The 17,516-nt window shown below is 39.3% G+C and overlaps 1 protein-coding gene across 3 annotated transcripts in view; it reads left to right on the top strand.

The window, feature by feature from the left end:
• Positions 1-14,011, top strand: part of CBL (Cbl proto-oncogene) — a 120,455-nt gene extending 106,444 nt beyond the window's left edge. For all 3 annotated transcript variants that reach the window (XM_036028404.1, XM_028516519.2, XM_036028403.1), the window contains 4 exons: positions 7,877-8,017; positions 8,382-8,482; positions 9,167-9,346; positions 10,579-14,011. In XM_036028404.1, the coding sequence (XP_035884297.1) occupies positions 7,877-8,017; positions 8,382-8,482; positions 9,167-9,346; positions 10,579-10,862 (706 nt within the window). In that variant the 3' untranslated portion in view covers positions 10,863-14,011. The remainder of the gene's footprint in view (positions 1-7,876; positions 8,018-8,381; positions 8,483-9,166; positions 9,347-10,578) is intronic.
• The last annotated feature ends 3,505 nt before the right edge of the window (positions 14,012-17,516 follow it).

Raw genomic sequence — 17,516 nt, 5'->3', positions numbered from 1 at the left:
TATTAAACAGTTTACTTATAGAAAATTAAAACCCAGAGGAATATAATGAGGAAAATAAAAATTGATCTGTATTTGTACCATGTAAAAAGTATCCTATTTTATGCTTTGGAGTGTTTCTTTTATGTTTATATCTTACTCATTTATAAGTATATAGTTTAGTGGTATTAAATACCTCACATAGTGCAACCATCACCATTATCCATCTCCATAACTCTTTTCATTTTGTAAAACTCTATATACCTATTAAACAATAACTCCTCATTTCCCCTCCCCCCAGCCCTTGACAATCATCATTACACTTTCTGTCTTTGTGATTTTTGACTTCTCTAAATACCTCATATAAGTAGAGTAATACAGTATTTATCTTTCTATGACTGGCTTATTTTGCTCGGCACAGTGTCCTCATGATTCACCATGTAGCATATTGAAGAACTTCCCCTCTTTTAAAGGCTGACTAAATATCCATTGTTTGTATATGTCATGTTATGCTTAATAAGTGTCCATCGACTTGTTATCATCAGTCGATGGACACTTGGGTTGCTACCATGTTTTAGCTATTGTAAATGATGCTGCTATGAATACTGGCGAGCAAATATCTCTATAAGACTCTACTTTCAGTTCTTTTAGGTGTATACCCAGAAGTTGAATTGCTGAATCATATAGTAATTCTGTTTTTAGTTTTTTGAGGCATGCTGTGTTTCACAGCATCTGTACTATTTTACATCCCCACCAATGGTGTAAAAAGTTTCCCATTTCTCCAAATTTTCACCAACACTTGTTATTTTCTATATTTTTGTCTTTGTTTTTTGTCTGTTTTTTTTTATGGTGGCCATCCTAGTGAGTGTGAGGTTGTATCTCATTGTAGTTTTGTTTTGCATTTCCCTGATGATCAGTAATGTTCAGCATCTTTTCATGTGTTTGTTGGTTATTCATATATCTCCTTTAAAGAAATGTGTATTTAAGACCTTTGCCCATTTTTAATCAGGTTTTTTTGTGTTGAATTTTAGAAGTTCTCTTCATATTCTGGATATTAATCTCTTTTTAAAATACATTTTATTGATTATGCTATTATAGTTATCCTATTTTTTTCTCCTCTTCATTCCCCTTCACCCTCCCTCCCACTAGCATCCCCCCTTTCCCCTTAGTCCACGTCCATGGGTCTTACATATATGTTCTTTGGCTTCTCCATTTTCCATACTGTTTTTAGCCGCCCCGTCTATTTTTGTACCTACCATTTATGCTTCTTATTCCATGTACCTTCCCCCCTATTCTTCCCCCTCTACCTCCCCACTGATAATTTCCATGTGATCTGCATTTCTGTGAATCTGTTCCTGTTCTAGTTGTTTGCCTAGTTCATTTTTGTTTTTATTTTGTTTTTTTAGATTCAGTTGTTGGTAGTTGTGATTTTGTTGTCATTTTACTGTTCATATTTTTTTTATCTTTTTCTTAGATAAGTCCCTTTAACATTTCATATAATAAGGGCTGGGTGATGATGAACTTCTTTAACTTGACCTTATCTGGGAAGCACTTTATCTGCCCTTCCATTCTAAATGATAGCTTTGCTACATAGAGTCATCTTGGATGTAGGTCCTTGCCTTTCATGACTTGGAATACTTCTTTCCAGCCCCTTCTTGCATGCAAGGTTTCTTTGGAGAAATCAGCTGGTAGTCTCACAGGCACTCCTTTGTAGGTAACTGTCTCCTTTTCTTTTGCCGCTTTTAAGATTCTCTCCTTGTCTTTAATCTTGGGTAATGTAATTATGATGTGCCTTGGTGTGTTCCTCCTTGGGTCCAACTTCTTTGGGACTCTCTGAGCTTCCTGGACTTCCTGGAAGTCTATTTCCTTTGCCAGATTGGGGAAGTTCTCCTTCATTATTTGTTCAAATAAGTTTTTATTTTCTTGGTCTTCCTCTTCTCCTTCTGGTACCCCTATGATTTGGATATTGGAACATTTAAAGATGTCCTGGAGGTTCCTAAGCTTCTCCTCATTTTTTTTTGAATTCTTGTTTCTTCATTCTGTTCTGGTTGAATGTTACTACTTCCTTCTGCTCCAAACTGTTGATTTGAGTCCTGGTATCCTTCCCATCACTGTTGGTTTCCTGTAGATTTTTCTTTATTTCACATAATGCAACCTTCATTGTCACCTGGGTCTTTCTTACGCTGTTGCAGTACCCGGTGAGTTCCTGGAGCATCCTGATAACCAGAGTTTTGAACTGTGCATCTGATAGTTTGGCTATCTTTTCATTGCTTTGTTGTATTTTTCCTGGAGCTTTGATCTGTTCTTTCATTTGGGACATTTTGTGTGTGTGTCTTGGGGTGCCTGTTATCTAGGAAGGGGCAGAGCCTTAGGTGTTCACCAGAGTGGGGCAACATACGTCAATTCGTTGTGACGCTGTATGTTGGGGAGGGGTCCAAGAAGGAGCAGTGCTGCTTGCTCCACTCTCTGCCGATTTTCAGTCATTTCCCCCACTACCCCCAAGCAAATTGGGCCCTTCTGGTGCTGGTTCCCGGGTGGGTGGGTTTGTATACATTCTGGTACCCTGTGGGTCTCTCCAATGAACACGCCTGTGAGGCTGGGAGTTTCTCCCACTGGCACCTCAACCCCTACAGGTATTTTCAGTCAGAGATTTGGGGGCTTTATTTCCCCACACTGGATTACTGGGTTGCACAGTTTGTCTTGCTCCCCAGTTGGTCCTCCCAGTTTATCTGCACGTGAATGTGGGACTGCCCTGTGCGCCAGCCACCACCTTGCCTCATTTCCTCTCTATCTAGCTGCCCGTTTACGCTTCTCCTACCAGTCTGGATGAATGTTTCTTCTTTAACTCCTTGGTTGTTGGACTTCTGTACAGTTCAATTTTCTGACAGTTCTGGTTGGTTGTTGTTTGAAATTTGTTGTCCTCCTTTTGGTTGTGTGAGGAGGCACAGTGTGTCTACCCACGCCTCCATCTTGGCCAGAAGTCCTGAATCAGTGCCTCTTAACACTTTCTGGACATTGGAATTTCCCACATATTTATTCTCTAGTACTCCTCAATTCCTATTGCTTTGCCATGCTTTCTTCTGGAATCTTTCCCTTCTGCCCAAAGAACTTACTTTACAGAGATAAAAACGGAGTATTCAGGTGTGGGTATGGATGTGTGTAGGTGTCTTTCATCAACCATTTCCTCCAGATTTTGTTTGATGGAAAATATCTTTTATTTCACTTTAATTTTCTTGAAAGATATTTTCACTGAGTATAGTACTGAAGTGCAGTTATTTTCTTTTAGCACTTAAAAAATAACATTACATCGCCCTTTGGCTTCCATTGTTTCTGTTGAAAAATTAGCTCCTAGGCTTAAATTTTTTCTTTTAAAGGTTATGTTTCTTTTCTGGACCTCTTTTTCTTCGGATCTCAGCAGTTTTACTCTAATTTGCTCCTATGTAGTTGTCTTAATATTTATCCTTCTTAAGGTTTGTAGACTTTATTTATTTTGTGGTTTGATGTTTTAGATAATTCTAGGCCTGTTTTTCAAAGATTTTATTTATTTGTTAGAGAGAGGGGAAGAAGGGAGGGAGCAAAACATCAATGTGTGGTTGCCTTTTGTGTGTCCCCTACTGGGGACCTGGCCCACAACCCAAGCATGTACCCTGACTGGGAATCGAACCGGCCACCCTTTGGTTCACAGGCCCATGCTCAATCCACTGAGCTACACAAGCCAGGGCTTGGCCACTATTTCTTAAAATAGATTGAATAGTGTAATCTTTCTCCTCTCCTACTGTGACTCCAGTGACTTTAATGTATGACCTCTCACCATTCCTAACGTAACTGTTATGCTCATCTGTGTTTCCCATTTTTCCCTCTTTAGTCTGAAAAGTTCCTGCTATATTCAAATTCCCTGATCTTTTCTTTTGCAGTTTCCAATCTTCCTTAAACCCATCTACTGAATTTGTATTTTCAGATACTATGTTTTTAGGTTCTAGATTTTTCATGTGATTATCAAAAATATATATTTTTTAGTTTTCTAATAAAAATTCTCTATCCTCCTTTTTTATTGAATGTATAATTATTTTGAAGGCCCTATCTGTTAACTACAACTTGGTCTCTCCAGCTTGGCAAGAGAGCTAAAGTATCTTTTCCTGAATGATTTATCTGACTCTAACTCTATGTATACACAGTTTAGGGATTAGCAATAACTCGAAGGGAAATTGCAGGTGGAATTTAAACCTAATTCCCTGTTATTACTTTCTCCAGGATTTTTGGCCCTTCATGATGAATTGGCCATTATGATACCCCCAAATTCCCAGCCTGTTGAAACCACTTTGAAAAACCCCAAGTTTAGAGCTTCTAATATGAGACTTACATCAGAGCAATTTCCTCCTCTCTGGGGTCTTGGCTGGCCTCTTAAGTCTGGCTGCCTGCTTGCTCTCCAGTGCGTCTTTCTTCTGCAGTCCTCCTGCTTTTCCAGTGGCTGCTCTAAGCAGAAGGTTGGACAGTGCTTGCTACTTGGCCATGGCTGTGAACATGTGACATGTATATATGTTTTAGATCAAGATACAGTTTCATTGTCTCTCCTTATTTAAACTTAGTGTTATGTCTTCCTATCATTTAAAAAATTCTTCAATTCTTCAAGCCCTGGCTGGTGTGGCTCAGGGGATTGAGTGCTAGCCTACAAACCAAAGTGTCGCCGATTCGATTCCTAATCAGGGTACATGCCTGGGTTGTGGGCCAGGTCCCTGGTAGGGGGTGCATGTGAGAGGCAACCACACATTGGTGTTTCTCTCCCTCTCTTTCTCTCTCCCTTCCCCACGCTCTAAAAATACAAATTAAATATTTAAAAAATTTAAAAAAAGTTCTTCAAAATCCATACTTTTAGTGATTATGTACAGAATGTGACTATAGCATCACATATTGTAATTATTCCTCTTGTTGAATATTTATTTTGTTTAAAATAATAAACTTTTTATTGGATAGCTTTGTATATACCGTATTTTTCAGATTATAAGACGCAACCCTCTGCGCTGCCCCCCCCCCCCCGAATTTGGGAGGAATAATGGTTGTTAATGCTGCCATTGAGTTCTGTTTACATTTACATTGGTGAAATAATTATTTTATTTATGTTATTAAATATCTTACCACATTTTTTGCTTCAACATTTTTTTCCTATTTTCCTCTAAAACCTAGGTGCATCTTTTGGTCCGAAAAATATGGTAACCAGAGATATAGCCAAGATAGAACTTGTGTGACAAAAGATGGTCAATGTTTTAAAATATGTATTGCTAAAATGCTTAATGAGGAGATGCAATTTTATATTTTTATTAACATTATCAATGAAAAGAATTACAATTAAAATTTTTTAAAGATTTTATTTCATTTTTTAGAGAGGGGCAGGGAGAGAGAAAGAGGGAAACATCAATGTGTAGTTGCCTCTCACAGGCCCCCTACTGGGGACCTGGCCCACAACCCAGGCATGTGCTCCAGGCTGCGAATTGAACTGGTGACCCTTTGATTTGCAGGCCGGCACTCAGTCCACTGAGTCACACCAGCTGTGGCTATAATGAAACATCTTTGATCACCCTTTTAATGATCTTTTTTTAATAAAAGTAATGTGTTAAGAATTATAGAAAATGCATATAAGCAATGCTGAAGAAATAGAAGTCACCCATAACCTTACCATTAGTTAGCATTTGATGTATGTTCATTGCCATTCCTATGTGAATGAAATCATAGTGTACATGCTATTTTTCATTAGGAATAGCTTTAATGACTTAGAATGTTATTACATATTCTTTTACCACCATGATTTTTAAATTACTTCAGTTGATTTGCAAAGCAAACGAACTGACCTAAGTGTAACCTCACTTTGTAAAATACACAAGACCTACTGTGATAGAAGCAGAGGTAGGCCTCTGAAGCTCTTTTTGGAACCCCTGAGGCACTGAGAGATACAGGTGACTTCAGACATACGTGTATATGTGGTCTAAAATTTATTCAACACAGTATTATTTGACAAGGTTGTTGCCTTTTCTTTTTCTGTTTCTTTTTTTTTAAAGTATTATTTCCTTAGGAAAAATTCCTAGAAATGGAATTTCTGAGTACAAGGGTTTTCACCTTTGGTTTAATAGTTTTGCTGAGTTAATACTCCAGAAAAGTTACTCCATATGTTTATTGGTAAAACTACATAGGAAAATACCCATTTCCCTACATCTTCACAAGTACTTGGTATTTTTTATTAATCTTTGTGGGTTGTTTCCCTCAACATTTTATTAAAAGTTTCAAATATAGAGTAAAGGTGAAAGATTTTTTACAGTGAACATCTGTTTACTCACTACCTGTATTCTACTGTTTGTATTTTATTACACTTGTTTTATCACACATTTACCTATTTATACTATTACTTATCCATCCTTCTTAGTTTTTTGATGCATTTCAAGGGACATTTTAGATACCAGTATACTTCTACCTCAGAATTTCAGCATGCAATACACAAATAATGAAAGTAATATGTAGACATAAGAAAAAAAATCTGAAGTGAGATTATAAAGGGCTATCATCTGTTAGTTTTCAGTTAGCATTTAAGTGTTTTATAATAAACTGTTGCTTTTATAATTAACAAAAACAAACATCAAGTAAACACAGACAAATCCAATCGATGTTTGTATAAAGTATTTAGAATGTGCACAAAAATCAGGAAGAGGAAGGGAGGGGAAATACTCACATCCCCAGAAGCAGTTTTGTTTCTTACATAGTTGTGTGGTGAGGTGGTGGGGCGGGGTGGGGGGGGGCATGGTTCTTTTTTGTTTTGTCTTCCTCAAGCTTCACAGGGTGAGGTGGCAGGAGAAGTTTTCTTTCAAAATCTTCTGGGTGAAGCAGCCCAAGTGTCCATCAGCAGATGAGTGATTAAAACAACTATGGGACATTTACACAATGGAATACCATTCAGCCATTAAAAAAACAACAACAATTTTGCCCTTTGCAGCAGCATGGATAAACCTGGAGAACATTATGCTAAGTGAAATAAGCCAGTCAGAGAGAAATACCATATGACTTTACTCATATGTGGAATCTAATGTGCAAACTGAACTAACAAGCAAAATAGAGACAGACTCATAGAGAGCAGGTTGACAGATATGGGGGAGGTTAGGGGGTGGAGGGATGGAGCAAAAAGGACAAAGGACTCATGGACATGAACAACAGTGTGGTGATTGCAGGGGTGGGCATAAGAGGGTTAAATGGTAATGAGAAAAAAATACCATTTAAAAAAAAAAAAAAACCTCTGGGCAAGAATTATGTATGAGTATAATGGCAAGATCCCAGAAGGCCAGGGTCCAAAGATCCAGGATATAGTCCCAGAATTGATGCTAACTACCAAAGCACTTTATATCTTTTGATTTCCTTTTACTTTTTTGGTATAATATGAATAGGAATCCTGTTTATGCTATAAGATAATATATGTGATAGCTTTCAACAAACTGTATATTCTTGGAAACAGTAAGAAGATTTTAGAATTGAGATTTGTATACATTCCTAGTATATTGTCAGAAAGCCACCCGCTATTTTTTGTTTTATGCCTAGTGAAAGAAAAACCAGCATACTAGCTCTTGGGCTGGTGTTCTAACTTGTTGGAGGACAGAGTCTAACTGGCATGAAGTACTATTCCAGTGTAATAGTACTTCACCTAATAGCCTCACCTTTGGTCAGTTAAAAGTGAAAATTTAAGTTATTGTGTTTCTAATAATTACCTATCTTAGCCAGAAGAAATAATAGTTCCCTTGGTGGCATCTGTCTTGCTCTGTAAAGTTTCAGTTGTTGTGTGCTTTGAAGATACTTATTTCATACTTGTTTTTTCATCTTGTTAATTATTTTTGTTTTCTTTTTCTATTTTTTATTTTTAATCTTCCAGGCCTCTTCCTGTGCCAAAACTGCCACCTGGAGAGCAGTGTGAAAGTGAGGAGGACACAGAGTATATGACTCCCACTTCCAGGCCTCTAGGGCTTCAAAAGCCAGAGGTGAAATGGCCTTCAGAGACATGCCAGAGTTTACAGTAGGTTCACAACAATCCTTCTTTGGAATTAAGCTGACAACACTCATCTGTTTGGCTTGCTACTTTCACATAGCGTTACCCAGCCACAATTAAAGCAGAAAGATGTATCTTTCCTAATGTTTAAGCCTATTAACATCTGTAAGCAATTCCTTTTAATGATTCCTCAATACAGTAATCTAAAAAACATACACGTCTATTACTCATCACAAGAGTGACTTTTACATTTTGTAGTGATACTGGCAAAAGAATGTTCTCTTGATAGAATCAGGGTCTAGAGTAATAGTGAATAAATGAATCCTAATAAGTTTGTGGATAACAGAGTTCTGTTTCTGAAGATCATTGTGCTACTTTCCTTCCGGTTCAGAGCATGTGATTGTGACCAGCAGATTGATAGTTGTACATATGAAGCAATGTACCATATTCAGTCCCAAGTGGCGCCACCTGACACAGAGAGCAGCACTTTTGGTGAGTAGCTGTTCTGCCATAGGAATGAGCCTGTAATATTTGGCTAGTGAGATAGCTTGATTTAAGCAGAAAATTCTTTTAAATAATTTTATTTGCAAAATATCTTTGATCCATGGACAGTAAAACCTCTTTTCTTTTTTTTATCCCCTGTTCACACCATGAGTTTCTTTTCTGCTTTTTCATCCTTCCAGTGCCTAGAGACATTTGTGTTAAATGTCCCGGACCTGCAGTACTGGCAGCTCCCTTTTGTTCCCATGGCTTTCTCACATTGATGATATTCTTTTGTGTGTGGGTGGTAAATACTCAGTCCCCATATTAACTAGCTTACCAAGGTGAAAGTTCAAGAAGGCAGCATACACAAGGCCTTCCAAAGTGAAATGCAGATAAAATGTTGAATGAATGCTATATAGTGGCACTTTAAGTGGCTTAATCCTGGCAAGAATAGCTTTTGACATGTTCAGAAAGGTGGAGCTGCAGAATTGGTGTAGATTTTATTTTCTCTGTCTTTTATCTCCACCCACAGGGCATCACACGGTGTTTGGCTTATAGTAAATGTAGTAAATGTTTAGTAATGGTCTGACTCTGTCCATACATGCCTGAATGAAAGGATGTCCTTATATTGAAATCTGGTAGTAGATGAAGTATGCTAGAAGAAGATAACTAACTGTACAAACTTTGCTCTAGGTGAAGGTAATTTGACTGCAGGCCATGCTGTCATTGGCCCGGAAGAATCAGAAAATGAAGATGATGGGTATGATGTCCCTAAGCCACCTGTGCCAGCAGTGGTGGCCCGTCGAACTCTCTCAGATATCTCTAATGCCAGCTCCTCCTTTGGTTGGTTGTCTCTGGAAGGTGATTCCACAAGTGAGTCTCCAGGATATCTTGGGTTTGTACTGAAATGCTGTATGGCTCCTAATTTATACTGAAATAGAGATGAGTGGCTGCCTAGTGAAGTAAATCAGTAGCTGGAAGTACTGTCTAAACGTAATGTCTAAATGGGAGGAAAGTGGGTTCTGGGTCCCCAATTAGGAAGTTAAACTGTAGTCAGACTCTAAGATTTTGCTAGACTTTGAAATGAGGTTGTTCCTTAAACCATGGCTCCTCCTGTGCTGGGGATAAGAAGGATTTCTGTGCATTATAACTGGTTATTATGCTCAGTGGTTCTTCAGACCACATGTTCCGACTGCTGGGTTCCATTCCATTGGAAAGGAGGTGTGCGGACTCTGGGAAGCACACTAAATGGGCATGGAGACAGCCTACATTTGGGTCTTGACTGTCGAGGACTGTTTTTCTTGCACCTGTGGCTGCCTGGGAGTGCCACAGCCAAAATTGCTGTCACTTTCGACAGCTGGTGAAAAAGATATACCACATCCATTTGCTGAAACAGGTGGTGATCCCCATCCACCCAACCTTGTTTAGTGCTTCACTGCAAGTTATACTTGTTTCTGTATTGTTATTTGGAAAAAGAGAATTTTTGAAATTCTTGTTTCCAAGAATTGTGATGTGTTTGAAAACTTGTTTCCAAGTGTAAAGCATGATACAAATGCAGATATTCTGTGCTTATGACAGTAGTAGTTATTGTTAGCAGAACAGGTGCATGGTATATTTAGAAGGTTGTTTCTGCTGTGAGAAGGAGGGGCCCATGTACTAAAATCCTTGAACCTGTAAAACCCAGTCTTCCTTAAAAAATTTTATTGATTGATTTGAGAGAGAGAGGAAGAGGGGAAAAGAGAAACATTAATTTGTTGTTCCACTTACTCATGCATTCATTGATTACTTCATTTTGTTTTTAATCTTTTTTTAATAATTTTTATATTGTTAGTCTATTACAGTTGTCCTAATTTTCCCCCCTTTCATTGGTTGCTTCTTGTATGTGACATGACCAGGGATTGAACCCGTAACCTTGGTGTGTTGGGATGATGCTCTAAACAACTGAGCTACTTGGTCAGGGCACCCAACCTTTTGACTAAAGAATATATGTTCCCAGTTGACAGTATGTCAGTAATGTTCTGATATTAGCATATTGTTGTTATTGCTGCCATCAAATCAGGATTCCCCTCCACATTTGCAAATATTTTCTTTCTTATTTCTTGTAGACTTCACTGAGAGTTCCCAAGTCCCTGAGAGGCCTCCCAAGCCATTTCCTCGGAGAATCAACTCTGAACGAAAAGCCAGCAGCTCTCAGCAAGGTGGCGCTGCTGCTTCTGCTGCCACCACCTCACCACAGCTCTCCAGTGAGATTGAGAACCTGATGAGTCAGGGATATTCCTACCAGGACATTCAGAAAGCTTTGGTCATTGCCCACAACAACATTGAAATGGCCAAAAATATCCTCCGGGAATTTGTTTCTATTTCTTCTCCTGCCCATGTAGCCACCTAGCACATCATCTCCCTGCTGCAGCTTTAGAGGACCAATGACCTGGGAGCTCTTACTTGAGTAGTACCTAAAGGGCAGAGAGGTTCCTTTGGAGACTTCACAATGAAGTTTAGCCCTGTCTGTGGGATATCACATCTGTGGTTCTAAGATTGCAAAGTAGTAGAATGAAAATGGAGCAGCCAGTGTGTTTTATTTTATTTGTTTTGGGAGTACATTTGAAGGAGTCCGTCTGTTCCCAGTTAGAGAGAATGTGGGTTTTTTGTTTCTTTGTTTTGTTGTTTTTTTAATGGTAGCCTACCTGGGGAACAGTACAGAAAGCAGTAAGAGGAATATCATGCTATAAATCCTAATTGAGGAGTTGAGACTTTCCTGGGCTTAAGAATGTGGTTGTGTATATATGTTTGTCTGTGGCGGTGTGTGTCCTGTGATTATAAAATTAACCTGCTGTCTGTGTTAACCCCAGGCAGGGAATACTAGCACAAGAAGTTTAGGAAGGAATTTTATTAAAACTTCCATATACTGTGGTGTTATACCCAACCCCAGTGTGTATTACAACTTTAGCACTCCCTTGTGGCTTGGATTATCATATGCATGAAGTCATGTAATTTTAGAATACCTCCCCTCTATCCTTTCCCTGTTTCCTCTTTCCTCCTCCTCCTTGGTGTCTCACATTGGCAGTTAGCTTGCTATGACCAGCCTTACTGAGCCAAGTGATGTATAGGATTTCTTTATTGTATGTGATGGTGTTGGTTTGCTTGAAAGGGAAAAAAAGGTCCTGTTGCTATATCATTCTAGTCATGTTTGATACTAGCAGCTAGTACTAGCCACTCCAAAACACTGTTTCTGTAGAAACATTGAATCTGTTGAAATAAGATGTTTAATTATTCTAACTATAATGAGTGATTTGAGATAGAGGCCTTCAAATACATTCCATGCTCTCTCCAGAAAATAGTCTGTGGGAGTCAGTTGCCTTGGTACTAGGTATGCTTGTGTCTGATGTAGGTCATGAGTGTTTCTACTCAGTGGGAAGGGAAAAACTTTGGTTTCTAGCATAGCTTTCTGACCTAAATGCCAGGAAGCTTGAATCACAGGCTCTCTGCTTTGTTATCCATAAAATGCACCAAACAGACAATAAGGGTTCATCTGTTCACTTTTTGTTCCCAATGAATTAAATCCAGCTTATATGGGTGTCTTCCTGTGAACTGTGAACATGAGCCAGGTTATATTTTTCTGTAGTGATTGTTTTGTTTTTTTTTTCCCCCTTTAGAAATGGGGATACCATCCATGGTAACTCAGCATTTTACTACCCAACAACTTGGTTTTCACTTGTGCCTATGGCTTTGGGAATGTAGCACCTCCTTCCTCTTACCTCTTTCCCTTTGGTCCTATATTCAATTTAATAACTGGGTTCCCCACAGTAATTAGACATCATTTAGTGTAATAAGTGACTTTACTGTAGTCAGGGACAATATGTGAACAGCAAGGCAGTTTGGTGTAATTTGCCATTCCTAAAGCAGATTCAGATCCAGTGTAGGGCAACCATTAGTTTTTGTAAATACTACCAAATGGCCCCTCAAGTTCAGGTCATTCTCTGCCCAGAGTCTTTCATTGGCTTCCCCGCATTCTTCCTTATCAGAAGCAGGCCCTCTTTTTATTGATCTACTTTCCTCAGACTCTGAATCATGCTTTTGTCTTTAGATCCACAGAAATGACTCTCTTTATATCTCTTTCTCATCTTGTTATCTTTATAACTAAAACTTTTCTAACTCTTCTTTTGGCTTTTAGCTTTTGGTTTTATCCTCTTATCCCAGAGCCATTTGCATTCTCATGGTAGACAATACGGGTCTTGTTGCTTTGCCATGGTGCCCTGTATCTCCTGTGTGGTGGAGAATGACATAACCCACCATCGGGTGTAGGAGGTCCTGAACTGGAGTGGAGGGTAGAAGAGAGTGGCAGTGTATAGGAAACAGTAACTTGGCTTCTTCTAAAAGCCAGACTTGTGTTTCATTTGTGGTAACATTTAGTGTTGTGTTTTGTTGAGATATTGAAGGCCTAGACAGAGAACTAAAAAAATGGCAGCAGGTTCCATGCCTTACCATACAGGGATTTCCTTGTCTGTAGATACTGCCCATAATCTGAAGCTATATCAAGAGACTAAAGCCCTGGTTCTGTGTATTTATTGCCCTTTCAAAGTGCATTCAAAATCATCTTTGGAGGTTATGTCCTTGCTTATATAGACTAAGGGCAACTTCATCCTTTCTTTTCCCAGTGGAGTACTTGTGTGGCTTTCGGGGCCCTTCCTGAACTGGGGTGCGAGATCCTTGTGTTAAACATGTACACCATTGGTTGGAGTATTATCTTGTCGGTTGTGTATCTGTAGGCATTCAGGGTTTTAGACTATTCTGTGAGGCTTTTTTTCTTTGGGCGCTTTGAGGGTACATCCAGGTCCATGCCTGAGATTGCCAGGTGAGCCTCAGGAAACTTTTCATATGGCTCTTGTTCTGAGGACAGTCCTAAAACTTTAATTTCTTAAATTTTCTTTTGATTACAGCCCTAGTAACTTGTTCCTCAAACTCCATTTTTATGACAATTTGTAATTCTTTGGCTCTGCTCTGAATTAAATTAAAATTGCTCTTTCACAAGCAGGCTTCACTTTGAGTTTTGCCATTTTTGACAAACTCATCCTTTTTCCCTCCTATCACAGATGATTCTTCCTCTGTTACTATCAGGTATATAAGGTAAAACCACTTTGATATTTCCCTTTTTCTTAAATGTATTAGGCTATTCTGTTAAACCCAGTCTTCTGCTGTCCAGGGTTGCTTTACTAGCTTCCCACATTTACTGGGCAGCTGCTGTGCAGGACTTCCAGTGATCTGCCCATCCCATCTCCCACTAAAGCATAGAGCTCTCAAAGTGGAAAAAATCTGTAGGCTCTGTGTTATACCACCCTTTAGGTACATAATAGATTGAGCAACTTATCATCTTGCATTTATCTATTACTCCTTATGTAAATAGTGGATAGTCATTCTCTCCCACAGCCCTCTCTTTCCTCAGCCCCACTGTAAACATTCTACCATTCTTCTGATTGCTCTCTTCTTTTATAGACTTTCAGCACCAGGGCCTAGGATGTATCATTTTGCTGTTTTGTGGATAAAAAAAAAATGTTGGGCAGGGGGGCTATTACTCTTCTTCATACTTGCAGTATTTATTTCTTACATAGAAAAGTAAAACTATGTTTTATGGTCCAAAAAGTGAACATACAAATGAATTTTTGTAAATGGCTTGCAAAGTAGGAACCCAGCTGTAAGTTCCCTTTAAGGCACTATTAACAAGATCTAGACCCTTTTTTCTTTTTTATTGAAGTATAATTGATATATTAGTTTCAGGTATACAATATAATGATTCAATATTTATATACACTGCAAAATGATCACCACAGTAAGTTTCTAAGTTTAGTAAGCATCCATCACCATACAAAGCTAAAAAAAGTTTTTTTTCTTTGTGATGAGAAGTTTTAAGATTTATTTTCTTGGCAACATTCACATATGCACTAAGGATCTGCACCTTTCTGTGGGTGATAGCAATGGTGTTAATTCAGAATCTTCTCCTACCTCACATCATGAAAGTCAGAGGGTTATAGACCTTCTTCCCAACTATTTGGAAGTCCCCCTTCTTACTGTGTTCTTCTGACTCTGTCCATGGAGCAACAGCATTTTGACCATTGACCCGGCTGTTTACCAGTTTGTTTGTTCATTCAGCAAAAGTTTATGAGTGATTTACCATTTGCCAGAAGTGTCAGTTCTGTGTTCTCTCCTACCACCATGTGGTGATTTACTGATGTTGGGTGATTGTACTTGGCTGCCCAGCAGTTAGATCTGGCCCTAAAGTAGCCCTTCCCAGTAAGATTGTATAGTTTTCATTCATGGCTCTTATATTTCCTTTCAGAGCTGTCCTGGTAATGAATCTGTGTGGTGGTTTGAGGGGTATGTTCACTGAGAGTTGCACAATAAAGCAATTAAGTGTTTAAGCAAAGCATCTACCCACGGTTCCCTTTCTAATCTAATGCCTCCCTTCATCTTTTTTACTGGGGCTGCTTGTGTCCCTGATCTCCCTTGTTGGGAAGTTTCCTTATCAGCCTTCTGTGACCTGTCACCATCTCCCATTTTATTTGGAACTTGTTTTCCAGTCCTTCACCAAGTTTTGCAGCCTAATCCTATGTTTTAAGAGTGGCTGAAGGTGTGGAAAATGGATGGGCACTTGTCATTGGTCCTGATCTTCAACCATTGTTTGGTCTCCCTAGAGTCAGGCAGTAAAATACACTGAACTCAATCAGTTCTCAAAAATGTCAGCCTTGCCTTGGCTGGGTGGCTTAGTTGGAGTGTTATCTTGTACACCTAAAGGTTGCAGGTTCAACTCCCAGTCAGGACACACAGGTTGCGGATTTGATTCCCCTGTCAGGGCACCTTTGGGATACAACCAATCAATGTTATTTACATCTCTATCTCTATCTCTCTCTCTCCCTCTCCCTCCCTCCTCTCATCTCTCTCCCACCTCCTCCTCTCTCTCTCCCCCCCCTCTCTCCTTCTTCTCGCTCTAAAATCAAACATATCCTTGAGTAAGGATTTTTTTAAATGTTGGGAACTTAGAGACCTCAGACATCCTAGAACTTAGTATTAAAATCCATACATCATCTTCTCCTAGACTTTCAGTCTTCAGAAATTCAGTCTACAGCATTTAAATTCAACATAAAGCATTACTCTCACTACTTTGATCTCAGTCTACATTAGTAGTCTTTCTTTAGAACTGCATCTAGCCATTTAATACATGGAGGACGGTGCATAGTGGAAGAAAGTCAAGGTTGTATCTTTGACTATCCTGTTTGGGAATCCTCTGGATGCAAGAAGCAAGTACTGAAACTAAAGAAAGAGAGTTATAAGGATGCAGGGTATTTCACAGAACCCAGGACAAGAAATACACTTGCTCTTGCATGGAACTGGACCGCTTTGCACCTAGTCCTTTTGCTTGTCATTGTGTTTACTGGCATGCATAGGCCCAAAATAGACACCCTGATTCTTAAGTCCACAACTTGAGAGATCACCATGAACCAGATTCCAGTACCTCTTGGTTTATATTCTCAAGAAAGAATGTGACCACCCTAGCACATTGATTGGGTGCTTATCAACCCGTCAGCCTTACCACACAGGGCAACAGCAGCATGTTCCATCAGGGGGCAGGTGGGGGTTCTCAGAGGAGGGGACATATATAGATGGGAGAGATACCCTAAAAATACTTCAGCAGCAAACTGCTATCATACTACTTTTTTGAGAGCAAGAAGACAGCTGTGGCACTGTGTCTGGAACATCAAGGACATTCTTACATTTAATTCAGGTTGTTTGCTTCATTTCCTATTCTTCTTTTTATGAGTCTTTGTGTCCAAGATTTTTTCTCTCTCTTTAAGACCAGTTTCTCCTGTTTTGGAGCTAGTCTGTTCTTAGGGTGATATTTCTTAGCCCCCTTCTATCTCAGGTTTTTTAGCCTTCTTTTGTATCATTTAGAGAGTAGATCATCCCAAATCCCACTGTAGTCACCCATGGACTTCTGGGCTGTCTTGTTTCAGCACTAAAAAGGGATTCATTCTATGACCTGTGTCCTTCTATACCCTTCTCCTCACCCTTCCATTTACTATATGAGGAGAGCTCCTCAGTAATATTCTTAGGCAGCCTCCCTAGATACCTCAGAAACTGCTTTGTTGTAGCTGATAAGAATATGTAATAGTTGGGAGAGTTGTCAGGATATAAATTACATATAGATTCATTTAGAATGGAGTTTTTTTGTTTTACTGAGCTCTTTAGACAGGATATCTTCACCTTCCTTGTCCAATTGCTTTCTTTGTAGTCCTGTATTAAAACCTTTATTTTTATTTTTGAAACTGTGCTTCTGCTTGCCTGAATCTTTTGATCTTTATGTCATCCTGTAGTCTGTCCTGTGTTACTAAGGCACTTCATAATGAGAACTCTTAAAAACTATTGGATTGTTATATATACATAGAAACAACCTAATAATCCAAAGATGTATATTGAGGCACATGGCATAGAGTAGGTTATCAGACTTTGCTTTTGATATTCTAGTGTAGGTTCTACCTTCAGTGTTCTAGGAAACCTGGGTTGATTTCAGGGAGGAGTACCATATTTCTTGGTTCTGGAAAACATAAAGAGTAAGAGGTGGGAAAGTAGGGGTGCACAGGTGCTGCATGGAGGCTCATTCATAGTCAGATGGCAGGTGCTGCCCCTCTTCTTACATAGTGCCTGAGAAAATGGTGGCTTACCACTCCTGTTTGTGCAGAGCAAAGGCCGAAGACCAAACTCAAATCTGCTGATTTGGCATCTCAACAAGTCAGAGTTCTAATTGCCCAGCCCCATATTCTTAACTCAATCCCCAAAATTAATGTGGGCGGCACCCTCCACATCACCTCTCACAGATGCTACCCATGAACTAGACTTGGAGACCAGATGAGGCTTGCTCAACACATGCTCTGTGCAACTGCCCAGCCCTCAGTGGGCTGTACTGTGGTCAGTTCTGTCCTTCCTCCTTACCTCTGACCCTGTTATGATGGGTGTGGGTTGCCATCCTTGTGGCTGTCTAGAAACTGAAGAAGCA

The sequence above is a fragment of the Phyllostomus discolor genome, chromosome 6, assembly GCF_004126475.2.
Source record: "Phyllostomus discolor isolate MPI-MPIP mPhyDis1 chromosome 6, mPhyDis1.pri.v3, whole genome shotgun sequence".
In the NCBI taxonomy this organism is placed as follows: Eukaryota; Metazoa; Chordata; class Mammalia; order Chiroptera; family Phyllostomidae; genus Phyllostomus; species Phyllostomus discolor.
This window is presented reverse-complemented; position numbering and strand designations above follow the sequence as displayed.